At 40.2% G+C, this 23,380-nt stretch overlaps 3 protein-coding genes across 4 annotated transcripts in view; 1 reads left to right on the forward strand and 2 right to left on the reverse strand.

Annotated features, from left to right (window-relative positions):
* Positions 1–1,779, forward strand: part of LOC118418826 — a 24,797-nt gene extending 23,018 nt beyond the window's left edge. Inside the window, exon 7 of one of the 2 annotated variants that reach the window (XM_035824890.1) lies at positions 1,750–1,779. The gene's annotated coding sequence lies outside the window, so the exon portion shown is untranslated. Of the gene's footprint in view, positions 1–1,746 lie in introns of both variants that reach the window. The other variant, XM_035824889.1, reaches the window with a different exon arrangement.
* Positions 1,780–9,851: 8,072 nt separating this feature from the next.
* On the reverse strand, positions 9,852–16,233 carry LOC118419923 (progestin and adipoQ receptor family member 3-like). Its single transcript, XM_035826589.1, has 8 exons — positions 15,836–16,233; positions 14,421–14,532; positions 13,925–14,087; positions 13,242–13,394; positions 12,768–12,880; positions 12,050–12,146; positions 11,422–11,512; positions 9,852–10,847 (listed from the first exon to the last, which is right to left on the reverse strand). Exons 1-8 carry the CDS (start codon positions 15,924–15,926, stop codon positions 10,723–10,725), a joined length of 945 nt encoding a protein of 314 aa, XP_035682482.1. The 5' UTR covers positions 15,927–16,233; the 3' UTR covers positions 9,852–10,722.
* Positions 16,234–17,446: 1,213 nt separating this feature from the next.
* LOC118418883 (radical S-adenosyl methionine domain-containing protein 2-like) lies at positions 17,447–23,194 on the reverse strand. Its single transcript, XM_035825000.1, has 7 exons — positions 22,699–23,194; positions 21,862–22,023; positions 20,700–20,848; positions 20,375–20,455; positions 18,868–19,017; positions 18,518–18,550; positions 17,447–18,012 (listed from the first exon to the last, which is right to left on the reverse strand). Exons 1-7 carry the CDS (start codon positions 23,021–23,023, stop codon positions 17,848–17,850), a joined length of 1,065 nt encoding a protein of 354 aa, XP_035680893.1. The 5' UTR covers positions 23,024–23,194; the 3' UTR covers positions 17,447–17,847.
* Positions 23,195–23,380: the final 186 nt, after the last annotated feature.

Raw genomic sequence — 23,380 nt, forward strand, 5'->3', positions numbered from 1 at the left:
GTAGTGTTCAACTCCCACAAAGGAGACCTTTCCAATGATACCATAGTTGCCCAATTTCTGACACTTTTTATTAAGTTGAGGTTAGATATGGTTACTTTTAAACGCGAATAACTCGCCAACAACAAGAGCTATCAAAAAACGGATTGCAGTGTTCAACTCCTCACCAAGAGACCTTTCTAATGATCTGATAGTTTGCCTATTCCTGACACTTTTCAAAAGTCCACCTTTTAGGTCACTGTTGTAGGTACTTAACTTTAAGGTATCGCTTTACCCCGGCTTACGTCTAAGGCTAGCGGTTAGGCCACGACTAGAGTGCATACGATTAGAGATATCTCGAGAAGGAAGTATCCTATTGGACTGCGGTTTTCGTCAATCAATAGCACACAAAGTGGCCTTATTAATGATTTAATGTTTGGCCGGCAGGAACTTGAACCCTAAGTTTGAATCGCAATATTAAAGTATCATCACACCGCTGGCTAACCGTGAAGGCTAGCGGTTAGGCCACGACTAGAGTACTATCAAATGCCTCACCCGTAACTCGCCCGCAATCCGGAAACGGATTTCAGCGATCGACTCCCTATGAATAGACATTTCCAATGATAACCTTTATGATATTAGGGTTTCCCTATTTCGGACACTTTTCAAAATCCTCAGTTTTGATGGTGCTTAGTTGTGGTTAACTTTAAACACTCATAACTCGCCACCAATGCAAGCAATCGGAAAACGAATTTTAGTTTACAACTTTCTACCAAGAGACGTTTCCAATTATACTTTGGTCTGGCTATTTCAGACACTTTGTAAAGTTGCGGTTATAGGGGATTAACTTAAAACACTCATTACTCGCCAACAGCGACAGTGATCTGAACACGGATTTTAGTCTACAGATGAAGTGTACACGTAGTTGTTCTTTGTAAGGGGAGGGGTCGGGGGGATCGAGACCGAGCTTGCATTCTGTAGATTTAATGAATGAAGACCTTTATTGTACCTTTAATATAATACTATGGAAAAGGTCCTCATTATGTTTTTACGCGCTTGTCGTTATTTCTATCATCAGGCGGGTTATTGAGCATGTTGAAAGATTCATATTCACTGAATTATTAACAGGCCTGCTTACGATCTTGCGTCAGTCACATTCAAAACTTCCCGCCAAACCATTTCTTGTCTGTTGATACTGTGTGAGGCTACACTAGGCATGTTTCTCAGGGGGGAAACATAAAATACTTTTTCACGAGGCGAAAAATTTTTGTTCGTTACAGACCTCCTGGTCAAATTACCCAAAACGCACGGCATTTATATAACACCTACTTCATGAACCCTTTGATATTTCAACAGACTGTATATAATCAATTTCTCGCTGCCTCTTTAAATACCAACCACCAGGAGTGCAATTAAAACACTCAGACTGTAAAATATGATGCATCTAACACAATGTATGAAATCCTGTCAGCCATCTGTCAAATATAAGTGCATAATCTTACCTTGTTCCCCTCAGAAGGTATGTCTGTAGCCTGTGGCACTGTTCCATTAGGCACTGACTTGTTTCTGAAGGTTTCTCCTCCTGTGCTTCTTCCTGTGGTTCTTTGGCTTTGTGTGCAGGTTTGCCGGTCCCTTCTACACACAGAGGGCTTCCATCTCCTTTAACAAGTCATCCTCCCTGTGGGAGTGCAGAATAATCACTTAACAGTGCTGTTCCCACCAACTGCTAATAGGGGAGTATGTCAGGCCCTTCTTGAGTATGTTAAAAAGTACTGTAAATGCATTTAAGTTTGCGGGGATTTCGCGGTAGTGGGAAAAAGGACTTTTCGCGGTGGATCGATTTAATTTGCGGTAACATCATAGACTGCAGTCTAATACTATAATAGAAAAATGTTCGCGGTGGTTTTAAGTTCGCGGTGAAGTGGTCAAAGCGAAAACCGCAAACATGTCTGCATTTACAGTAAGCTCTATTTACATTTATGAAGATTAGACATCCAGGTAAAAACTATTTAAGGGCAAGTCAATCGCTACAATTGGATAATGATTTGAGATCTAAGTGTTACTTACCACAGAAGAATCTCCTATTGTGAACTAGCTGTAGAGACTGAATTGCCTTTAAACAAAGGTAAGCTTCAATTGTATACAAATGTGGTAATTTACCAATAAATGAATTTAGGAGCATCAATTCACAGACGTAACGTTGATCATCAATCAGTAACCAGTGGCTCAGTAGATTAACTGCGGCAGTTGTTGTTGGGGATCTAAACAGAGTACTTCATCTCACAATACTTCATTGAAAGGTTCGTGGCCGACAATAACTTTGTACCATTATTATGTGAGCCTACTCGTATTACGGAGCGGACATCATCGTTGGGTGATCTAAATTGATTATCACTGATTCACTTTGTCTACCATGGCGGGAAGTGAGCGGGTGAGGAAATGCACTGGTTTATGGTATATTAGGCTTGTTACAAGATGGCTGTCATTCAAGATGGCGGCCCATGGCGGAAACCCAAAGAGGGTGCAAGAAAACAGATCACTGCTCGTCGGGATGGCCATGAATGACTACATGCAAGGTAACTATAGATGGGGGATACACGTGTCCTTTATCTTTCATGGCACTGGTACTTACATGCGGAGCCAATCGCCCAATTTATGTACCCTCAGAGACAAGCGTTTGGCCATGGGGCCTCTCCACTTGAGAAAGTATTAAAGTTAAAAAAAAAAAAAGACCCCTTCATCACTAGAAATTTGAGAGTTATCAATCAAGTTTATCTCAAGAAATTCAATGCTCAAAGCATTTAGTAAATTACCCCCTCCCGCCCACAGTAGTCAAATGGTCAAAGTGAGTTAACTTCAAGGACTGGGATCATTTGAAAAATGAATTATTTTTTTAAAGTAATTATATCATGACTAAATAAGATCACTCTGACATATTCCAGGATATTGTAGAGTAAATTCAGACCAAACTTGCACTGGTGCAAGTTACTTCTATCCAATGTGACCATTAGAAAATTTAGCTCAAGCACACCAAGGATCTTATCTGCATGGCCCTGAAAGCCAAAAGAAAATAACCCTGAATCAAAGAAAAAAAGATTAAATTTGTTTATGCAGATTAGACATCCAGGCAAACAAATTGAATACTTATAGACAATTCCGTCTCTACAATGCTGTCCCTATGTTGTTGTCTTACCAAAAGAATTATCCATGATTCACATGAGTGACATTTGCATACAAGTTAGTGGCTTTGACAAATTGTGCAACTGTTTTTTTTTAGTTTAGATGTATCATTACTATTGATTTGCTCTACTAGTACATTCTTGTGACACTTAAGAGTGATGGATATATGAAACTGTTTATTATACAATGTAAATCCAAGAAAATGTGCTACAAAAAACAAAACATAGCTTTGCCAAATACAACAAGTTTGTTATGTAGACTGATGTCTGTAGGCATCAAAATGAATGTGTTCGTCGTTGCATTTAATCTTATATGTTATTTGATAAAGTCACACAAACTCTTATCAACTAGAGTTTGGCAACATCATGCCTCCATGACATATTAAGAGTTTGTGCAAATCTTATGCAAAAGATGGAAGTATACAATTTGCTCATTAATTATGCAAATTAGCAGTTCCTGTGAATACTTAGTATCTCATTGTGTCTTCACTTAGGCTACCTACATACCAAAAAATCATTACAATCCATCAACATGTTCCTATTTTCCCATTAATTATGCAAATGAAAGTCATTTGCATGATTAATATTGTATTGACATTTTTTTCTGTCTCAGCTATAAATGTGACAAGTCTAAAAATCATATCAGGGTATGCAGTGGATTTATAACGGTTACCTTTCCTCATTGATTATGCAAATCAGTAGCTCATTATGTAAGTCTTTACTTTCATATATTTTCTAATCAATCATGCAAATGAGGTTATCATTTGCATAATTGATATATATCGACATTTCTCTCCTTCCCAGCTACATGTACATGTATGACAAAGTTTGAAAGTCTTATCATGGAATGCAGTGGATCTATATACTTTCATCATTAACTATGCAAATTAGCTATTGACTTGCCTAATTAGTATCCCATTATGTAAATCATCACTCATTCTATCTAAACACCAAAAAATCATAACAATCCATCAACACGTTCTCAAGTTATGTCCGTCCAAAGTTTGAAAGGAAATAGTCGCCTGTAGTTCCAAAAAAGCCGCTTCCGGTAGGTCTATCTACCACGCAAAAATAGCGACCACAGCATGTCCAGAACACGAGATATCAATAATTGAGGTTCTGCTGCAGTATCTTAGCAAGCTGATAGGGGGCCCATTATCAAACGTGACCTTTGTTTTCCCGACCCCTACCCACCTAGCAAATGTCATCAGCTAATTCTATTGAAGGTTTCTCAAGTTATACTGTTCACAGACAGAAGGAAAAACTGACGCACAAGCCTAAAAGAACCTTAGCCATTCTGGCAATGGTAAATATCAAAGCGTAGTCCTTATGTATAACCTTTTACACATTCACATTTGTGAATTTTCAGAAGAGGAGATATAAGGTTATCAAATAGTCCACTACTTTAGGTTGTGCGAGTAATTTTCTTAATAATGTATTGCGAGCCCCGCAGGAAAGTGATGATCAGATCTAGTGATTTGATCCTGAAATACAGGCTGCCAAAGTTGCTTGAATTTTGTTTAGAAATATTGTTTATACTTTGTGAACTTGAGGGTCAGGGATCAACTTTTGAAAAATTAATTGAATTTTTGGAAAGTACAATAAAACATGACTACATACACCACTCTAATATATCCCTGTAACATTATATTGGAGAGGGATCCACTTATTTGATCTTTAGATATTGACTGTCAAAGTTGCTAGACTTCTGGTCAGCTGTATTGTTTACAGTAGGTACGGTTTAAGAACAAAGATAAATTCAAAGAAATCAATTAATATTCTTCAAAGTAACTTTAAATGTGAATTAATATTAATATTGCATATATTTATATATCACTCTAATATATCCCTGTATATTGGACAGATTGTATAAACCATAATACTCATTTGATGTACTGGAAGTATCACGGACATTCAAAGTTTCCTACATTTTGGTCAGCCATATTTTGTTTACACTGTATGCAGGTTAACTTTAAGGACTGGGATAGAGTCAAAGAAATTAATTGATTTATTTCAAAGTTATTTGTCATATGACTTCATATATCACTCTAACATATGCCTTTACATTGGAGAGATCCACTTATTTGATTTAGTATTATGGACAGTCAAACCTTCCTGAATTTTGGCCAGCCATGTTGTTTACACTTTGTGAAGTTTTAGGATTAGGATGAATTCCAAAAAAGTAAGTTGAGTGTTTTAAGTGAATTTAAACACTGCATATATATTACTTCAACATATCCTGAAATGTATCACAGAAACGCTGAATTCTGATCCAGAAATATTGACTCGCTTGAATTTTCTAATCATCTTAAAAGATTCATGATTTCAAGCACTAGAATAATTAGTAAAGAGAATCAAATTACGTCAGATAAAACATTAGTTCTTATTCCAGAATATTGCAAAAAATCCCTTCATGTGATCTAGAATTATAAAGATTCCAAAATGTTAAAAGCTTTAGTCAGCATGGCTACTGTTTATAGTGTGTCAGGTTTAAGCCTTGAGAGAAATTACAAAAAAAAGTATAACACTAGTTCACCTATATCCATTGGGCGACCTATATCCGTTGCTCAAAAAAGGGGGTATTTAGGGGTTATTAAGCTGACGGATGGCGGTTTTAAATTGTAACATTACAACAAAATATTTCAGTTTGAAACCACTGACAGTTTGAACCACCAAGGGACTCAATATCCCTTAATACTGTTGAAAAAAAAACGAATATAGGTTACCCCGCAGATAAAGGTGAACCAGATTACTGTAAATGCAGAAATGTTCGCGGTGGATTAATGTTCGCGGTTTTCGCAGTGACCGCTTCACCGCGAACTTAAAACCACCGCAAATATTTTTCTATAATGGTATTAGACTGCAGTCTATGGTGTTACCGCTAAATTAAATCCACCGCAAAAAGTCCCTTTTCCCGCTACCGCGAAATTAAATCCCCGCGAACTTAAATGCATTTACAGTATGCTCTTTTCCAAAGTTCTAGATCTGCCATATTGCTATGCTACAAGCTCCTCCACATAATCATCATTAATTGCAAAAATACAAATAATCTGTTTTGAGGTGTAACAATATATATGAACTCATAATGTTACCTGTATCTGTGTAAAGCTTTGATTATTGCATGATACTGAGATCACTGTTCTTATAGCAGTATGTATACAATGATACACAATAAGTTTAGTTTTTTTTTCTTTTCTTTTACATACATAAGACCACTTGTCGTCAATTGAGCATTTAGCCTACGGGCATGAACATGCAACAAAAATTATCATTATCACCATAGTTATTATTATGTATTATTATAATGTATTACTCCCCTCCCCCATGGCCCAAGAATAGTTAAGAAATGTTTCTTATCCATGACTTGGTCTTGTAAACATGTTTAGCCTCATTAACGTTTTGAAAGAGACTAAAGAGAAATCAGAAAGAAAATCAAATGTTACATTAATAATAATTTCTCACTTTATTTTCCAGTTGAACTCAGGACAGAAAGTTGTTGGTTTGCTCTGAACCAGGACTGTGGAGTTCAACCCTTACATCAGATTCTCTCACCTTTTTATAGGGGTGAACCCTGGGTCCTTTCAGTTTGTGTTTAAAAAGACCTGGAATACTCACAGAATGAAAATATTACTGCTTGTTTTATTGCTACTGTGTGTATAGGTAAATGTCTTTGTTTACTATTTGCATTAATAAGTTTATCCTATTGTATTTAATTGGAAGTAGACTGGATAAAGGCAGAGTATTTCTGTCCATAATACTATATCAAATAAGTGGATCTCTCCAATATACAAGCATATGTTAGAGTGATACATGAAGTCATATTACAAATAACTTTGAAATAAATCAATTAATTTCTTCCAATCTATCCCAGTCCTTAAAGTTAACCTGCATACAGTGTAAACAACATGGCTGACCAAAATGATGTGTTTCATTGACAATGATGTGTTTTATTTAGTGAGATTCTCAGAATGAAATCTGTCAGGTGTGGGCAACAGGATTAGCATATCCTTTCGAAGTTAAGGAATATACAATAACATATCTGGAGTAGCTTGAAATAGTAGAACTGACATGAGACTGTACTTAATCAATTGTGTCCATTGTTTTTTTGTTTTTTTTTTCCTTTTTCCTAGTTAAATTACCAAGGCTCTTATAACAGCACCCCACCCCCATAGACTCACGGGGAGTGTAGGGGCCTTGGTAATGCAGCATTTTATGCTATCTGTATATCTTAAACACATATGAATACCATAACGTTACAAGCTAACATCAAATTGTACGATACCTTGTCATGTGTCCGGGAAGACTGTGAATCCCTTTTTGCTCATGTTCCACACCTTCCTTCGCCAGACCTGATGGCCAACCTTTCCATGTCTTCTACTTCTTCTACATGGTACTGGGCAATGCCCCTATTTTATTTTCCACCGCTTGTTCTTTCACTACCGGTCACGCTAGGGCAACCTCACTCCCCTGTCAGGGGGTTGCCCTAGTGTGACCGGTAGTGCAAGAACAAGCGGTGGAAAACAAAATATTTCAAACAAACAAGACTCAACTCCGTCAAATTGGACAGCTTGCAGACGATACTCGGGGCTCCAAACAGGTGAGCACAGGGGCTGGTCGGCGATTGGTCCAGTCTAGATGATCCCCACCGTGTCATTGGTCAAACTTTCAAAGACATGCACTTGGACGATTGGCTATCTGAAATAATGAAATTAATTGCAGCGCGCGGCCAATGTGAAGCAGTTAAAGGTCTTCATTCATTCATTGAGAATAAACGACACTGCAGCTGGAAATTAGCTGGAAATGATATGCCCGGAAGGCAAGTTTTACCGTTTCGACTGGATTCTGTTTCGGCAGGTTTTCTCCCAAGAAAGTTGAGTCTTTGGACTCACTCTGAAAATTTTGTTTTGTTTTACCACACCAAAAAAAAGGAAAACGAGCGTAGGATGTGTAGTTGCCGCCGACTCAGTTTTATCCGTAGCCAAGCGCAGCCAATGACGCCTGCGGATTGCTGATTGCTTGACCAATGAGACCAGTAATCATTTTCACCTGTGTTGGCCACACCTTCGCTCCTCTTCCTCAGACCATTTCCATTCATATCAATACATCACAAACCCGAGGAAAACACAGCAATCATACATTCTTCTCCATTTAATCGCACATGTACTCTAAATGAGACACATTGCACAAGTAGCACCATTGTCTTTATTGCCTTCAAGATAGTAGGCAAAGTCTTTGATATACATAATTTCTGCGTCGTAATTTCTGTAAACATACTTTTCTCATCATAGCCTTTTTCTCCTTTTCTACTCGTCCTAACGTTTTACAAATGAATAGCTATCGTAGATTAAGTGTGTTTTTTGGGGGAGTAAATTGTTAGGATTTGTGACAAACTAGTATGTCGATGTTGTAGTTCTCTACACTCTCGCTAGATAGCGCATTTCTTACTGCACCTTGTGCCATCACGAAAATGTGTCCAAGATAAAGTGTGTATTGTAGCATTTACAGATTAAATACATGACTACGGTCATATTTTTTCTTCCTTTATTTCTTTTTTTCGGGCACAACGATCCATTGGCGATGACATGGACAAGTCGTTTTATTGCACAGTTCGTATTGTGAACTAGTATTTCTAACGTTAGTAAATCTAATCTTAAGCTACTTTAGTGTTATTGTATGATTATATGGAATGGGTCTATTCTCTTAGCTCTTTCTGACGCAGCGCTCAAATTGGTAACAAAGATACCCTAAATTTTTCCTCAGTTTTTGAAAACAGTATATTGTAAGACTACAGGTCCATGAAAGCAGGAACCTTGGCAAGTTTAGTATACGTAATCACTTACGCAGTACTTCTAATAGAAAATGGATTGCTATTTAATTTTGCTATTTGGATTGCTGTTTATTGCACAACAATGTGTTTTGACGTGTAGTGTAGTGTTGTGCTGTGGTGTTGCGTTGTGTTTGTATTGTGATGTGTTCCGCTGTGCTGTGTTGTTTTGTGCTGTGCTGTGCTGTGCTATGCTGCATTTATTGTGCGATGTTGTGTTGTGCTGTGTTGTGCTATGCTGTGTTATACTAGTATTGTGCTGTGTTGCGCTGTGCTGTGTGGCGCTGTGCTGTATTGTGTAACTTGTGTTACGCTATGATAACAACAACAATCTTTATTGACACGACAAAAGTACAGCGACTTTCGTAAGGTCTACATGTATAACAACTACTTACAGTACAACTAAACACACATATATGGATATCTATAGGTATGACTAAATCAACATATAGGGTCTAGCATGTCATTAACACTATTAGTTCTACGGTATAAACATTCGTGGGATAGAAGTGACCGGGATTTCTTACGACTGCCCCCCTATCGGCGCCCGGGTAGAACCTCTAAACGGCACAGATTTCGCACCAAGACCTATTTACAAGGCGACTTGAAGCGTTCCGATTTGTGAGAGGTGATGAAGGAAGATATGATATGGTGTTTCGCGTTACGTAATGTAATATCTTATATGTTATGTTATATCTTGTTATGTTATTTTATAGTATTAAAAAATCGTTAGTATTAAAGTTAGAGATCAAACTGACTTTGTTACGTCTTATTGCACTTTGAATTTTAGTCATAACGCTGTCAAATAGTTATTTTACAATGATAGTACAATGTTATACCAGTTGGTAGAACACAATGAACCGGATACAAAGTGAGGTAATAGAAGTAGGTCCGTATTTGAGTTCCGATGATTATACTGTACGTGCGGATGCGTTTCTACTCAATTCTTCTAAAATAGGACAATAAGTTACTACCGTTGGTTTTGTTCAGAGGTAGTTTATCTCATTGAAGCCCTAAAGTGATAAGTGGCCTGAAATTATTTACAGCACTTGCTGCAACGTTAGTTATACTTATCCTTTGTTTGCGACGTATACTATAGCTATATTCCACACAGTGCATGCGGTCCGACTCTGTCGAAAGGTGTGTGGTGTGTATCTCGTATTACCAAGAGGGGACATCAATGAATTAGGTTACATTGGTCAAGGTGCACTCTCACCGCACTTGCGTCAAGATTGCGTCACTGCGGGGTTCGTTCACTGCGTCACTGTTTTGTTATTTTTTTCCGATTTTTTGCGTGATACGTAAAAGTATGACTAAGAAGACGGCGGAATACACAAAACGTAAGAAAATTCGTTCTTCATCTCTGAAATTAGTTGAGTATCTTTCAAACCCCGCAGTGACGCAAGCGTGACGCAAGTGCAGTGAGAGTGCACCTTTACCTCCACCCATCTGAAGTCGTCTAATAGACCACACTGAATTGTTACAAACTATTCAAGAACTGCCTTTACGTTGCAAATAATTTTGCTTCCAGGGAAAGATGCGCTTTTAGTTGAACATGATTATGACTCTTATTTCCTGATATAATACATATCACCAGAGCTAGGTAAATCTGTGTAAGCACGCATTTCATGGAAGTTTGAGTTTTAGTTCTCTCCTTCTATCTTCTTTCAAATGAAACTAAGCACTACTCCATGTCATTGGACTGATGTGATCATGTGAAATTCCGCTATGCCTGAGGAGACGTTAAGAACATGGGACCTTCTGTCGGAGCTGTATGAAGTCCAGAGCGGAGTTGTTGAAGTTGATGATCCCGCACAGCACCATCATGTGCCACCAGTGGTGACTCTGTCCAACATAGTCAAACCATCCTGTACAGGGGGAGACAACAGGGATTCAGCAGTCTTTCCTCAAAAGTGAATCTTGAGAACTACTGCAGTCATTCTCCTATGCAGAGCCGGAATACATCTTAGGAGGCTCTGCTAAACCGGGCTGAGGTTTCCAATTTTGTGGGCGTATCCTCTAACCAGCTGTCTGCCAATCAGAGAATCGGCTTTGCCTTAAGAAAACATTTAGGCAACTCTCCAATTGGCTGACAGCTCGGAAGCTCTAAGTCATGCTAAGCTGTCCACTTTTGTGACCTTGGCCCGTAGCAGCTGTCAGCCAATCAGACAGTTACCTTAATGTATCCTCTAGGCAAAGGCAAAGCCGATTCTCTGATTGGCTGGCAACTGGTAAGAGGTCACGCCCACAAGCAGAGGAGCTCGAGACTCTTCAAGATATTCTATAGGCCGCTGGCAAGACCCTGTGTAGGGTAATGACTACAGTAGGGCAATCGAAAATTCGATGCGCTAACTCATTGTGTTATCTCTGTTTTATCTCTGTAATATTAGTAACACGATTTATAGTTGTTAATGCGCCAGGTAAAAGAGACATCAACTTTACCTGGGGCTAGTCTCTCCGGTAGCTGGGATGTGTAGGAGACGAGACAGGCCAGGGAGTAGAACACCACTCCCAGGAAACGCTGACAGAAGTACTGTTGAAACGAGGACATGGATTAAACATACAAAGAACAAGGAGTAGCGGGTTGCATGTTACAGCTTCTTCGTCTCTTTATTTTTCTTTCATGCCAAGCGTTAACCATACAATTACACACAGTACTTCCTACACACAGTAAGTACTTCCAGCCGTGTCTCTGTCCAGTAAATCCTTAGCTAGTCATGCACAAGTGTTAGCTTTACCTGCCTTTATTTATTCTATTACTTGTATATACACATTTCCATTTTGTATTGTATATTTATATGTCTATGGCCACGATACCAGCCACGCTGCCTAGTGCCTACAGTGTATTGTTTTGTTACAACCTGAATAAAGAAAAAAACACACAGTACACTAAACTCCAAGATCTCATCACTCATTTACACTGATACTTTCATCAGCAACGCACACGATTGAATCAAGGGTTCATGACCCGCCCGAGGTGTATATGGTGTCATAACGCCTGGTCCAATGAAACCACCGATGTGAGCGAAGCGAAGGGTCCACGGAGAAAAAGGGCAGGAAGTGCCTTTACCTGTCCGGTAGGATGCGACAAGCCGCCGTTGCTACAGATGGCATGTACTATTGGCACAGCGCCATATCCCCACTGCAAAGCCGTCAGCGTGATGCGCCTGCAGTGTGGAAAAAGGCGTGAGATCTGTCAATTAATGAACTGTTCATTTTGAATCAGAATCTGATTCAGCCCCTGGCGTACATTCGACGAGCTTCGGCCGTATTTGTTAGTCCGAACCTAAAAAAATCGTCAGCGGCTCGAGCGTATGTTTTACCTGAAAACCTTTCCCACCACATTGGATGGTACTTGAGGACCTGATCGGCCAATCCCTCCAGAATGGCGATATTATCGATAGAACATCGAGCGTTTTGCTGCCGATGATATCATTTAGAGCTCGTAGACTATGAATGTACCAATTTTGTTCATTTTGGCTCTGAGTCTGAAGTCCCGGGCACACAGTCGTTGAGCCGTTGATTGTCAGAATGTCGCCGAATTTAAGACTCGCCGAAGGCTCGAGCGTATTTTTCACCTGAAAATGTACCCCGTCCTGCTTGCGCACATGCAAATATCGGCCGATCTTCCCGAAATCGCGCAATTATCGAGGGAACACCGGTCTGGCTACCGTGCCGAAAATACCATTTACAGCTCGCAGACTCGTCGGGCCATCGATTTTCTTGCTGTGTGTCGCGGGCATTAGGGATGTGCACATCACCAAAACACACAAGCCTGCAGTACAAACCTTTTCAGCACGGCGGCGTCTTGAGTCTGGCCGACCTCATCGTCCTTGAACTCGACGGCAACGTTCAGGAAGAACAGCGACCAAGCCACAACATGATGCGTGTAAAAGTACCACTGCATATGCGTGACGACAAAACAGATTGTGCGACGTCACGACTTATGGACAACAAACACTGACACGTCATTATCACATGCAGCAAACAACACCAAGTCAAGATCTAGGAGTAAAGCCTTGGACTGTTCCTTGGCTACCTTCTGTAGATATGGACCATCCCAACATCACCCCACTACAACATGGTATGTTCTTAATTCTTTCCACTAACTAGTTTTATTATACAAGTGTCATATCTTCACATTTACATATGCACAATAGGGAAGTAATCACCCGGGACAAGGATAGCAAAGTTTTTGATTATGAATGTTTTATGATGGACACATATCAATGAAACTTGACGTAAGGCGTGTTCTGACCCACCTCATCACAAATGCCGTAGTAGAGTATGATGAACTGAAAGCCGTGAACTCCGATGAAGATCCCGAACAGGTCCAGCCTCAGACTGAGGCCTCGCACTTCTGGAGACCGGTGGCCGCCGAAAATGTGACAGCATGCAGATGACAGTAGAGTCACCTACATCAAAAACAATGTTCTTTACTATGAAACTAAAGTTTACCTAACCAACACAAGTTGGGACTTACAGAAATGTCCTTTATGATATTAATCATCTGATAGAATCCAAATTGATTAGGAAAGCTACATGATGTTTAGGTATACGTATTTGAAACAAGTTTTGATTTTCAAAATTAACGCTGGCATTGTTCACCTTTATCCGAGGGATAACCTATATCTGTTGTTTTTAAAAACAGGGTATTTATGTGTATAAAGTCGGCGGATGTTGCAATATTATAGACTTGCCATACTCGTGAGAGTGGCCGTCATCACATTATAAGGATAACTGAACATTTTGCAAATATTGCAATTTGCTACCACCATTTGTTGACTTTATGTCCCTAATACTCTATCTTTTTTAAACAACGGATATAGGTTCTCCGGCGGATAAAAGTGAACCAGCGTTAGCTCACATTGCCTTGCAGGGGTGTACGGGGATATCTTTAGGCAACACGAATGTCTTATTCATCCTTTATAACTACATGTATTACCTCACTACATAACAGGTGGGCGCTGACAATCACGTGATCCCAGAAGTTGCCATGGTAACGAGGTATCGTCACGAAGTTTTCCCAGACGAGCATGGACATGACGTACACAAACCCGATGGCATGGGTCCATATACTGATGGTCTCGTTGTGCCATTGAAATATGCTGCAAGAAACCTATGGTTATTGAATATTTACCCAATTCTGCCTAGTTCTATTGTTCTGTGATAAACCTATGTGAACGAAAAAAATCGTAAATGAAAAATGTTTTTGAAGATGACAAATGCACATTTTCAAGTATGACCTACTCTCACAGCCAACACATTAAGTGAATTCGACAATATTTAATTTCAATGTGCACTACATTTTCAGTACTGGTGTACACGTTTTTGTCCAGCCCGAAAAGGATGTATAATTTATACTTTCACTTATTACAAATCTGCAAACAACTTGCATTGTAAATTTATTTCCTGATCACTATGTCGGAGAGACTTCCTACCTTCTCAGGCATTCTTTGGTTGTCAGTCCGGTCCGGTACCCTGTCAGGATGTGGTCATGTCCGAAATATTTTGTTCCTGACACTTCCTCTAACGTGTACAATCTCTTCGGACCTACATAATGTGTTAAATATAATGACATCAAGAATACTAGTATCAATAATTAACGGGATTAATGGTTTGACAAGTATCTAAAAGCTGCATGCATTACTTACCAGTAATATAGAACGCTAATAATCTGTTTGAAATTAACTTACTTTTGATTAAAAATAGCATTAAAGAAAGTAGATCAAGACCATGCAGCTAGCTTACCAAATGACAGCACTAGTGACATGTATTGATCATGCCGTTTATTCGGTTCCATCTATACTTTATCTAGATAATAGAACCGCACAGTTGGTTTGTCACCCCAAGGGGCGGTTATATCAGTCGAATGCTAATGTTACACATAAAATACGTAATTAAGTCAATTATTGTACCATCATATTAAAGAACAAAGGAAGCAATTATGCTATAAAAACCGGTTTGCTTTCCTTAGGGTATGGACAGGGATTCTGCTGTATTTAGGATGTTTTAAGTGATGATTTGATCATTGGCAATAAAATGCACTATATATAACACGCCTGTGTAACGTAGAATGGATGGGATGCTTACTAGTATGTCGCAACACTGTTTCTAAAGGCGGCGATTCAATGCTTTGATGACTGATATCATGGCTAGCAGTACTGTAACGCTTGTGTACCAGTACTTCTCACATCACCATAATGGTGGAGAGGACACGGAAACGCCATTCTGTTCCAAGTGGGTCGATATTTAACGGCCGTTCAGCGTGGCTTCCCCTCGCTACAGGCGAGCAGGTGCAGGGATGTATTATTCATGGCAGCCTGTCGTCATGGTACCCAGACCAATATGCTGACATTACAATCAATATTCACAACCCCGTCTTCCAAATATGGCACCAATGTAGGTTTCTTATTGTAGCCACACGTGAGCCGTTCGGTTTAATATACGTTGCGGTATAACCGATATGTGGAAAAACCATTTAGTAACGAACGCTAAGCCATTTCGCTTGAGACCAGACGCCCTTTTGGGTTGTGACCTAATTATACGAATGGGCTGGATGCCCGCCGTTATATAACGTTTTGCAACGATCAGTGTTGCCCTGAATACTACCGCATTATACAGTTCTATGTACTCTAGCTGATATCATTTACATTGAATGAAGGGCATGAATTATGTAATAAAATATCTAACATTGAACAAGAGAAATACGATACGGCAAGCATCTGTGTAATTTTACAGAAGGTCCGACCTCAGTACGAAATGTCCTGGCTATGCAGTTATATAGCCGGTCATTTTGAATAGACCCATCGCGTGCCCCTCCCCCTATATAGCTACCCATTACCACCTTCCCTACCTGCGACGATTCCATTTTGTAAAAACGAGGTCTTGCTGACGTCATTGTCCTTGGCCTTGACGCTGTGGTTGTTTCTCGCGGTCACGGTCATTTCTCTCAGGACTCGTCCGATTCTACCGCCTTTGTACACAACCAGGCGGTGGGTGGTAGGTGCTCGACAATAGGGTGGGGGAAGCAGTAGTCTGTCACTAGCTATCGACTCCACACCAGACTAATCAATATCCCTGGGGGAGCCTGATCAATGCATTTCCACTCTATTCACTGTAGTAGTCCTGGCTTAACAATACAAGGACTACCGGCCTGCGCAAATGCTATCGGCACTGCTGTGGTAATGAATATTAAATACTACTGTCGCGTATTGTTTCATCTCTCACGGAAGAAATATAATATATTAAAAGGACAAGTCAAATTACACTCCCGAAATGCAATCTGTCGACGTGTAATTAATATGTAAATTTGAGATGTGATTTTCCACCGACCGCGTGCACGTGGTTCTAAAAATAGATGACATGTGTCAAAACAATGTCAGGAAAGACAAGCTATCAACACGATCCGGTATTAGGTACAGTAACTTGTCATAAATACATTTGATATTGCTGCTCACGCACGCACTGAACACTTTCCTGCGAGCTAGTAAAGAGCAGCCGTCCTCAATTATCAGTGAGGCGAAGCGTAAACTGATTTAGATGGCTGATAATGCAAAAGACAAAGTCTGAACTAAATGTAGATGCTACCCCCGTCTAAACTGTGCTAGAAATCGAATCGGATTTTTGGGTATAGCATTTCTATCAGTGGGGTTCTCAATCACTAATAATTCATTGAAATTACAGAAGTCTTTGTTGTCTTTGTGTTTTTTGACCAAGTGGAAGCAGATCCGCTCTTCACATATTGCCACATTTCTACTAATTATGCTGCTTTCAATCATATTCGAAAACAAAAAGTAACGCATTTGAAGTATTGTGCAAACGTATTTAATATTTCTTAAACTTTTGAAAACAGAAGAATTCAAACGTAGACAATATTATTGCCATCCAGTAATTTTCACATCTCTATTCATATATATAATATTTTAGTGTCTAAAACGCACGAGACAAATAATTTGTACACGAAACAAGCCAAGACGCCCATCGGTGCATAGATATTGTGTAGAAATAATGAAAAATCTCTATCGAATCACAATTGTACAGCAATAAAATCTACATATTACACTTAGAAACCACAAACACCTCATATCTGAAAACAGTAAACAACACATTGTAAAATGGATCAGTCTCAAAACACACAACATTATATTTCAGATGTAATAAGGCTATAATATTTCAGGACATTGATTTTTGACGACGGTAGCATCAATGCATATCGATCAACGTCTCACTGACCAACCACTCACTGACACGCCAAAACACAACAATACAACCTGGGCTGAGGTAAACAAAAAAAGCTGCCAATTTATATTTGTTAGTACATTGTTGATGCACCTGTCATTGAACATCTCTCATTGGGACATATTACCGCACAAGCATCTCGATATGGATTACTTGATAGGCGCCGTACCGCCCTATACGGGTCAGTTTTGCCCTGACGAAAAATCCGTCCTATATTGATCTATATTGTTCGGTCTAATTCTGTCTATACAGAAACGAGTGGAGACACTGGTGTCACCTCCCGAAAGAGGATGACCTGAACTGAACTGAACTGATCTAGTGGCATACTGTGACTGTACTGAGAAGAGACATTCATTTAGATTTCGTCAACGCATATACAGTATAAACGAAACGTAACACATGTCAAGTTAAAAATTTGATATTGACTACATCATGTGTTCTTGTCGTTGTAATGTAAACAAGTTTTAAAAATATTTTTTGAAAGATTTTACGTTCAATAATTGTTATTTACACAACTGGATGGTTATATAACATCGAGTATTTGAAACGGCCCAATGGCTTTTAACGGTTTTAATTTGCGAACGATAACGTTGTAAAGCGCGTGCCCAGGGAACAAAATCTCCCTGTCTACCAGTCCAGTTGTAAGTCAGCCTTGCTCCAGGTGTACTTCCCTCCGCGCTTGAAGAACATCTTCTCGTCGAAGCCGCTGAACTGGATGGCACCCTTCACCCCCACATCAAGCAGGGACCGAGATGGTTCCTTCCGTCCGTTACGGCAGTCGAGGAACCGCATCTGGAACAGACCAAAAGAAAAGGGGGTTTCAGTCTCATCCACAAGGAAGGTTATGTTTTCGGGTTCGCGTGCTTATGTGTGTATGTGTGTGAACACGACAACTCGAAAACGCCTGGTTGGATTGTTTTGATATTTGATATGTCTTAATGAGAACCTCGCAATGATTACATTTTGTGTCCCCTAGCGACTTGAAAAGGTAATGCAACAGAACTTCTGGATTTGATATTGATTTCAAAATCAAATTTCATAGAATATGTTACTAGCACATGACATAACATAATATCGCCATATCGACTTTGAACGGGAACAAGGCCAAAATTAACAATGCTATGTATTGGCAGGAATACAGCAATGCAAATACGTAGTTAGAATAGCAACAACCATACAGACATACAAATTGCGAAGATATGACTAGTTGCATTACATGCACATTTATCTACCGCAAGTATCAAGTAATGCAGAACAACAGGTACCACTACTAAAACAAAACTGTTCATTGACTCACGTATTCATCGAGAATGAGGTAAGAGTCTCTCATCTGAAACATAAGATTGTAATTGGTTACAACAATGAGATTATCTCTTAACCCTCTTTGATTGGGACTGAGCGCTAAACGTTCTTTAACACAGTTACGTCTTGTTCCATAGCGTTCACACGAGAATGTTAATGTTATATGCACATAGAGACGTGAAACCATAGATATCACCTCTACGGTCTTAAACTTCTGAAGCCCGTTTTTGCTACATTCCATCCCTCTGGATCAAGTCATGAGGCAAATCTTGTAACAATAGACAAACCCTGTCTCAAGTGACCAGTTCGGGACTTGCTGTGGCTCAGTTCATTATTTCTGCTCACCTTTTCGTTGGACTCTGGCACGAGACACGTGACTTGTTCATGCCGCCTGACGAACTGGTCAAACTCCTGATCCGTGATGACCATGTCCTCCGCGTTCCGCAGGGCCGCTGGTCCAGCGTTCTCACCGCCGATCAGCAGGCACTGGAACACCTGGTACAACGAAAACCGGGTCACACATAAATCTTCTTGCAAGTTAGAATGTGTGCATTCACGTGGGATTGAATGAATGAATTAACTTAATTGTTGCTCACCAACCGCACAAGGTACAATGTACGGCAACCAATAATAGGCTAATAGCTATATAGACAATGGTACTACGAGGCTAAATACAGAAAAACATATGATGACGCCGTTTAGCGTCCACCACTTTGTGGGACCGTGTAGCGCAGTGGTAGTTTCTTCGGCCCGTGACCGAGAGGTTGCGGGTTCGAATCCGACTGCCGTGTTACCGATCTTGTGCCCTTGGGAAAGGCACTTTACACGACTTTCCTCACTTCACTCAGGTGAAAATGAGTACCTAGGTTCGGGCCGTCCTTCGGATAGGACGTTAAATGGAGGTCCAGTGTTCGGGGAGAGCAACACCCCAAGCACTTTAAAGAACCCGCCACATGTGCGAACATGAGCAGATCAAACCATTCCGGCCAAAATAGGGGTAGGGAATCTCCCGAGCAGCCCTCGAAACCCCTGCTTCGCCTATACACCTTTCTCACGCGGCGGCCATGATAGATCTAAAACGAGTTCAATGTGGCAAACAAAAGGCTGTCCATCATAATCAGCAGTTCGACCAATGGTAGCCTGCCAATTAGGAAATCGACCAATAAGTGAATGGCTGCAAATTCGTTAAAAATTTGCATTATTATGTTTTTATTTTGCATCTCTTAAGGGACCATGGGGTCAGTCTACACTACTCTAAATTGCTACATCTTTCGGTGCATAACACTTCTTGTAATATTTATTATTCTATCTTATATCATGAAAATTTGTGTGGTTTGGGGGAAAACTAAACGGGACCCGATTTTAGAAATAAATTTTGTCTGTTTGCCTCATTGACCTCTTCTTCGATCTATCATGGCCGCCGCGTGAGAAAGGTGTATTGGGTCAGTTAGTCCTCACTCATAGTGAGCAATTGGGCTGGTCTCAATCATGATGTTTCTTACCTAGGGCGAAGAGTTGCTGTTACAGTTCCAATCATGTAACCCGTAACCTTGAGTGGCCTTCAGGCCTTGTTACGTGGTGACCATTGAGTAAAAAAAAAAACAAAAAAAAACGTGTTGATGGGTTAAAGACTCACGTGCGAATCTTTGTGCGTGAAATGTTGATTTCTTTCTACTTCAACATACCTGCATCTTATATCTACATGTTAAGGCAACATTAATTAGCGTACCATGCACCTAAAAATCACAGAACCGCTTCAGCTTAAACGCAATGAATATTTGGCCCTTTAGGACAGGGTTTCGTAAGAAAAATCAAGACATGAATATGCTGTACTACTAGGTGGGAGGATTACCTTCCATCTGATTGGGTTCAGTTCCATGATCTCACTGCTCATGTCCTCGACGATATTGTGTCTGTTCACCACTGAGTTTATCTGTAGAACGAAATAAACAAATATTTCATATGGTAAAGGAATAGACAGTTTGCAGCGAGGGTGGTAGTTCCTCATAGTGCCTTCTGTTTAAACAGACTCACCAAGCGCTTCATTTCAAAACAGGTAATGCACGTAATACAAACTTTCAATCGCTTCGGTTTTCTTCAGATGATACTATCCCACTGACTTGTAACACGTGGCCTTGCTGAAACCTGACAAGAAGAAGAGGTCTGTATCGCGTTACCTTGAAAGCCACCTTGTACTGTTGGCACCATGTGCGCACCTGCCGCAGACAGCGCAGGTGGTCCTTCCCTGTCTGATGACGGCCGATGCGCCGGTTCGTCTCTTCATCAAAACTGTCACAGGAGATGGCGAGGATGTCCAGCCATTCACCTGTATTAAAAATATCAACCAACACCATATACATTTCTGTGACCAGCTTAATCTGTGTAATGTTTAACAGACCATGTTGATTCGTTTATATGGATGACATCTTAATGTACACCAATTTCCATCCGCTTCAAAAATATTTTTGACCATACTGTAAATCACACAAAGCCTTGTATGAGTAAATGAGTAAAACTATGACATAGATTCTGCAAAAAAATATTGGAAAACGGATAATGCCAAAGCCAATTCCAAAGTCCAAGACGAAGATGTAAAAGAACAAAAATGAAGAACATATTGTTCTGTTTACCATGCTCTATGTGTTGAGACATATGTTCAGCCTACATAACCACTTAGATTTCTTTATTTCTAATTTTGTTCACATTTTTTTATTCGCACGCTCAATATTCGCACACTCCACATAATCGAACCAACATGGGTTTTCAGGTAATAGAATATTAACCCCGGTTTCGTAGCACGGGCAACAAATGTAACCTTTCCCGCAGTTTGAAGAGTGCCTTGATCCCGGGCCATAACTTCATAAACACATAAAACAGCACAGACTGTCTACACATTAAAGCAGCAGGAACAGATTGCAATAATATCAGTCTTTTTTCAAAAGATTGGAATGGGTTGATGTAATCGTTTTCAAAGTATCAGTATCAAACAATGCAGACTAACCCCAGATGACTGTTACAAAGTGACCTAATCAAGACAATACTATCTGCAACTTTCGGTGATTATTAACTAATACTAGGGTCTATATAACCAAAATCCCAATGTGATTATTATCTACAAGGACCAACAAAGCACATGTACAGTCCCATAAATACTTGCACCTGTAATCGCAGTTACCCCTTCACGAAAATGGCCTTATCATTTTCTAAAATAGTGTTAACAGTGTAGCAACATTCTCTAAAAGTTCCTCTTTTTGTACGTACACGACCAAAGTTGTAATGGTTTTATTCCAATATTTTGTATCAATGCTATCTCGGATAGCTAATGAACTTGCACCTTACCGTACTTGCCGAACCAGTCCTCAGTGATGAGACTGCCGTTACTGACGATGCTGACGCTGGGCAGGCCCAACTCGCACTTACAGAACCTGACCAGCTCTCCGACGTACCGGCCGCGGTCCTTGATGAACGGTTCCCCGCCAGAAAAGTTCACCTTCTCCATACCTTCCGATGATAGATAAACAAATAGGGCTATCGTGGGATTGCCAGGTGTCCCAAACAAAAACGTTACTTGTCCATGTCCGATCAGAATAACAACGCACGATATTTCGTAGACTCTATCATAGCTTTACTATGTCTAGTGCACTTCTCAATATGGTGTATTTGAAAAAAAAAAATTCAGTCACACAAGGAATGAAAAATCACTAACTGACCAAGTATGTTTGTCCCGACTACTTTGGCCACTATGTTGATTTCTTTGGAGTCTATCGCATTGGCACAACTCTTCAACACAGACATAAATCATGCTAGCACGGCGTTAACAGGTGGGGAAAAAGTTACAGATACGTTGTGGAATAACACCATTTCTTCTGAACTTGCTGAAGAAAATTAAATAGCGTTTTGACCGAATCAGACGACATTTGGATAGCACTACAATTAACCCCGGTAAAGTTCCGGGTTGGGGGTGGGGGGTGTCTGGGCTGTTTGGTGCTGCATGCATTTTACTGTCATACTCTTTATTTATTCTGGGTGGATTTTGGCCTTTTACAACGTTACAGCAAATACTGGGGTATATAGCCTATACATTATACTGAAATATAAAATTTACTAGACGGCATCCTTGGTGCCTCAAATGAAATGTTCCAACTTACACCCTAACTAGTTCGGCAGTTCACTTACCAGCTTCAACAAGAAGTCTCAGTCCTTTCTTGGCGGTATCAAGTGGCAACACGAAAGACGTCTTGGCCGTATGGAAGCAGAACCCGCATCTGTAGTTACACTGGCGAGTGAAGTGGTAGTTCACGCTGGTAGGAACGACTGTACCGGGGGGAGTCTTCCTCGGTCCTGACGGTAGGGAGGGGGCGGCGACACTGTATTCTCCCCTCAGGACATCCCATGCGACCTGTGTAAACTTATTGACTCTCCTGAAGAATACGGCAAGGACACCCAAAATGAACACCACTGCCAGTGGCAAGGTGACGTTTGTACACGTTACAGTCGTCATATTAGGACCACAGGATTCCAGTTGAAGTCTCGTTACTGTGAGGATTACTGCGTCACTGCAGGTGAAGTTGTCAGACGACTTTGTTTGTGCCCTTGCTTGTGTTACGGGACAAGGTTTCGACCCTTGACCGAAACTACCGTTAGTCCCCGCTGGCTCTCCGATTCGTCATGACTATATATAGCAGTACATAGCAACGGTGGAGTCAACCTGTAATCACGTGACATCTAAGCCATGTAATTTGAGTGTAATTTGCAAATGGACGATCATTTAAAGTAACGTCATATACTTAAAACTTCACCTAGCATTTGCAATAAGTTGAAGTTAGTCGCAGGAATGGAGAAATTGAGTATTTTCTTG

The sequence above is a fragment of the Branchiostoma floridae genome, chromosome 7, assembly GCF_000003815.2.
Source record: "Branchiostoma floridae strain S238N-H82 chromosome 7, Bfl_VNyyK, whole genome shotgun sequence".
Classification (NCBI taxonomy): Eukaryota; Metazoa; Chordata; class Leptocardii; order Amphioxiformes; family Branchiostomatidae; genus Branchiostoma; species Branchiostoma floridae.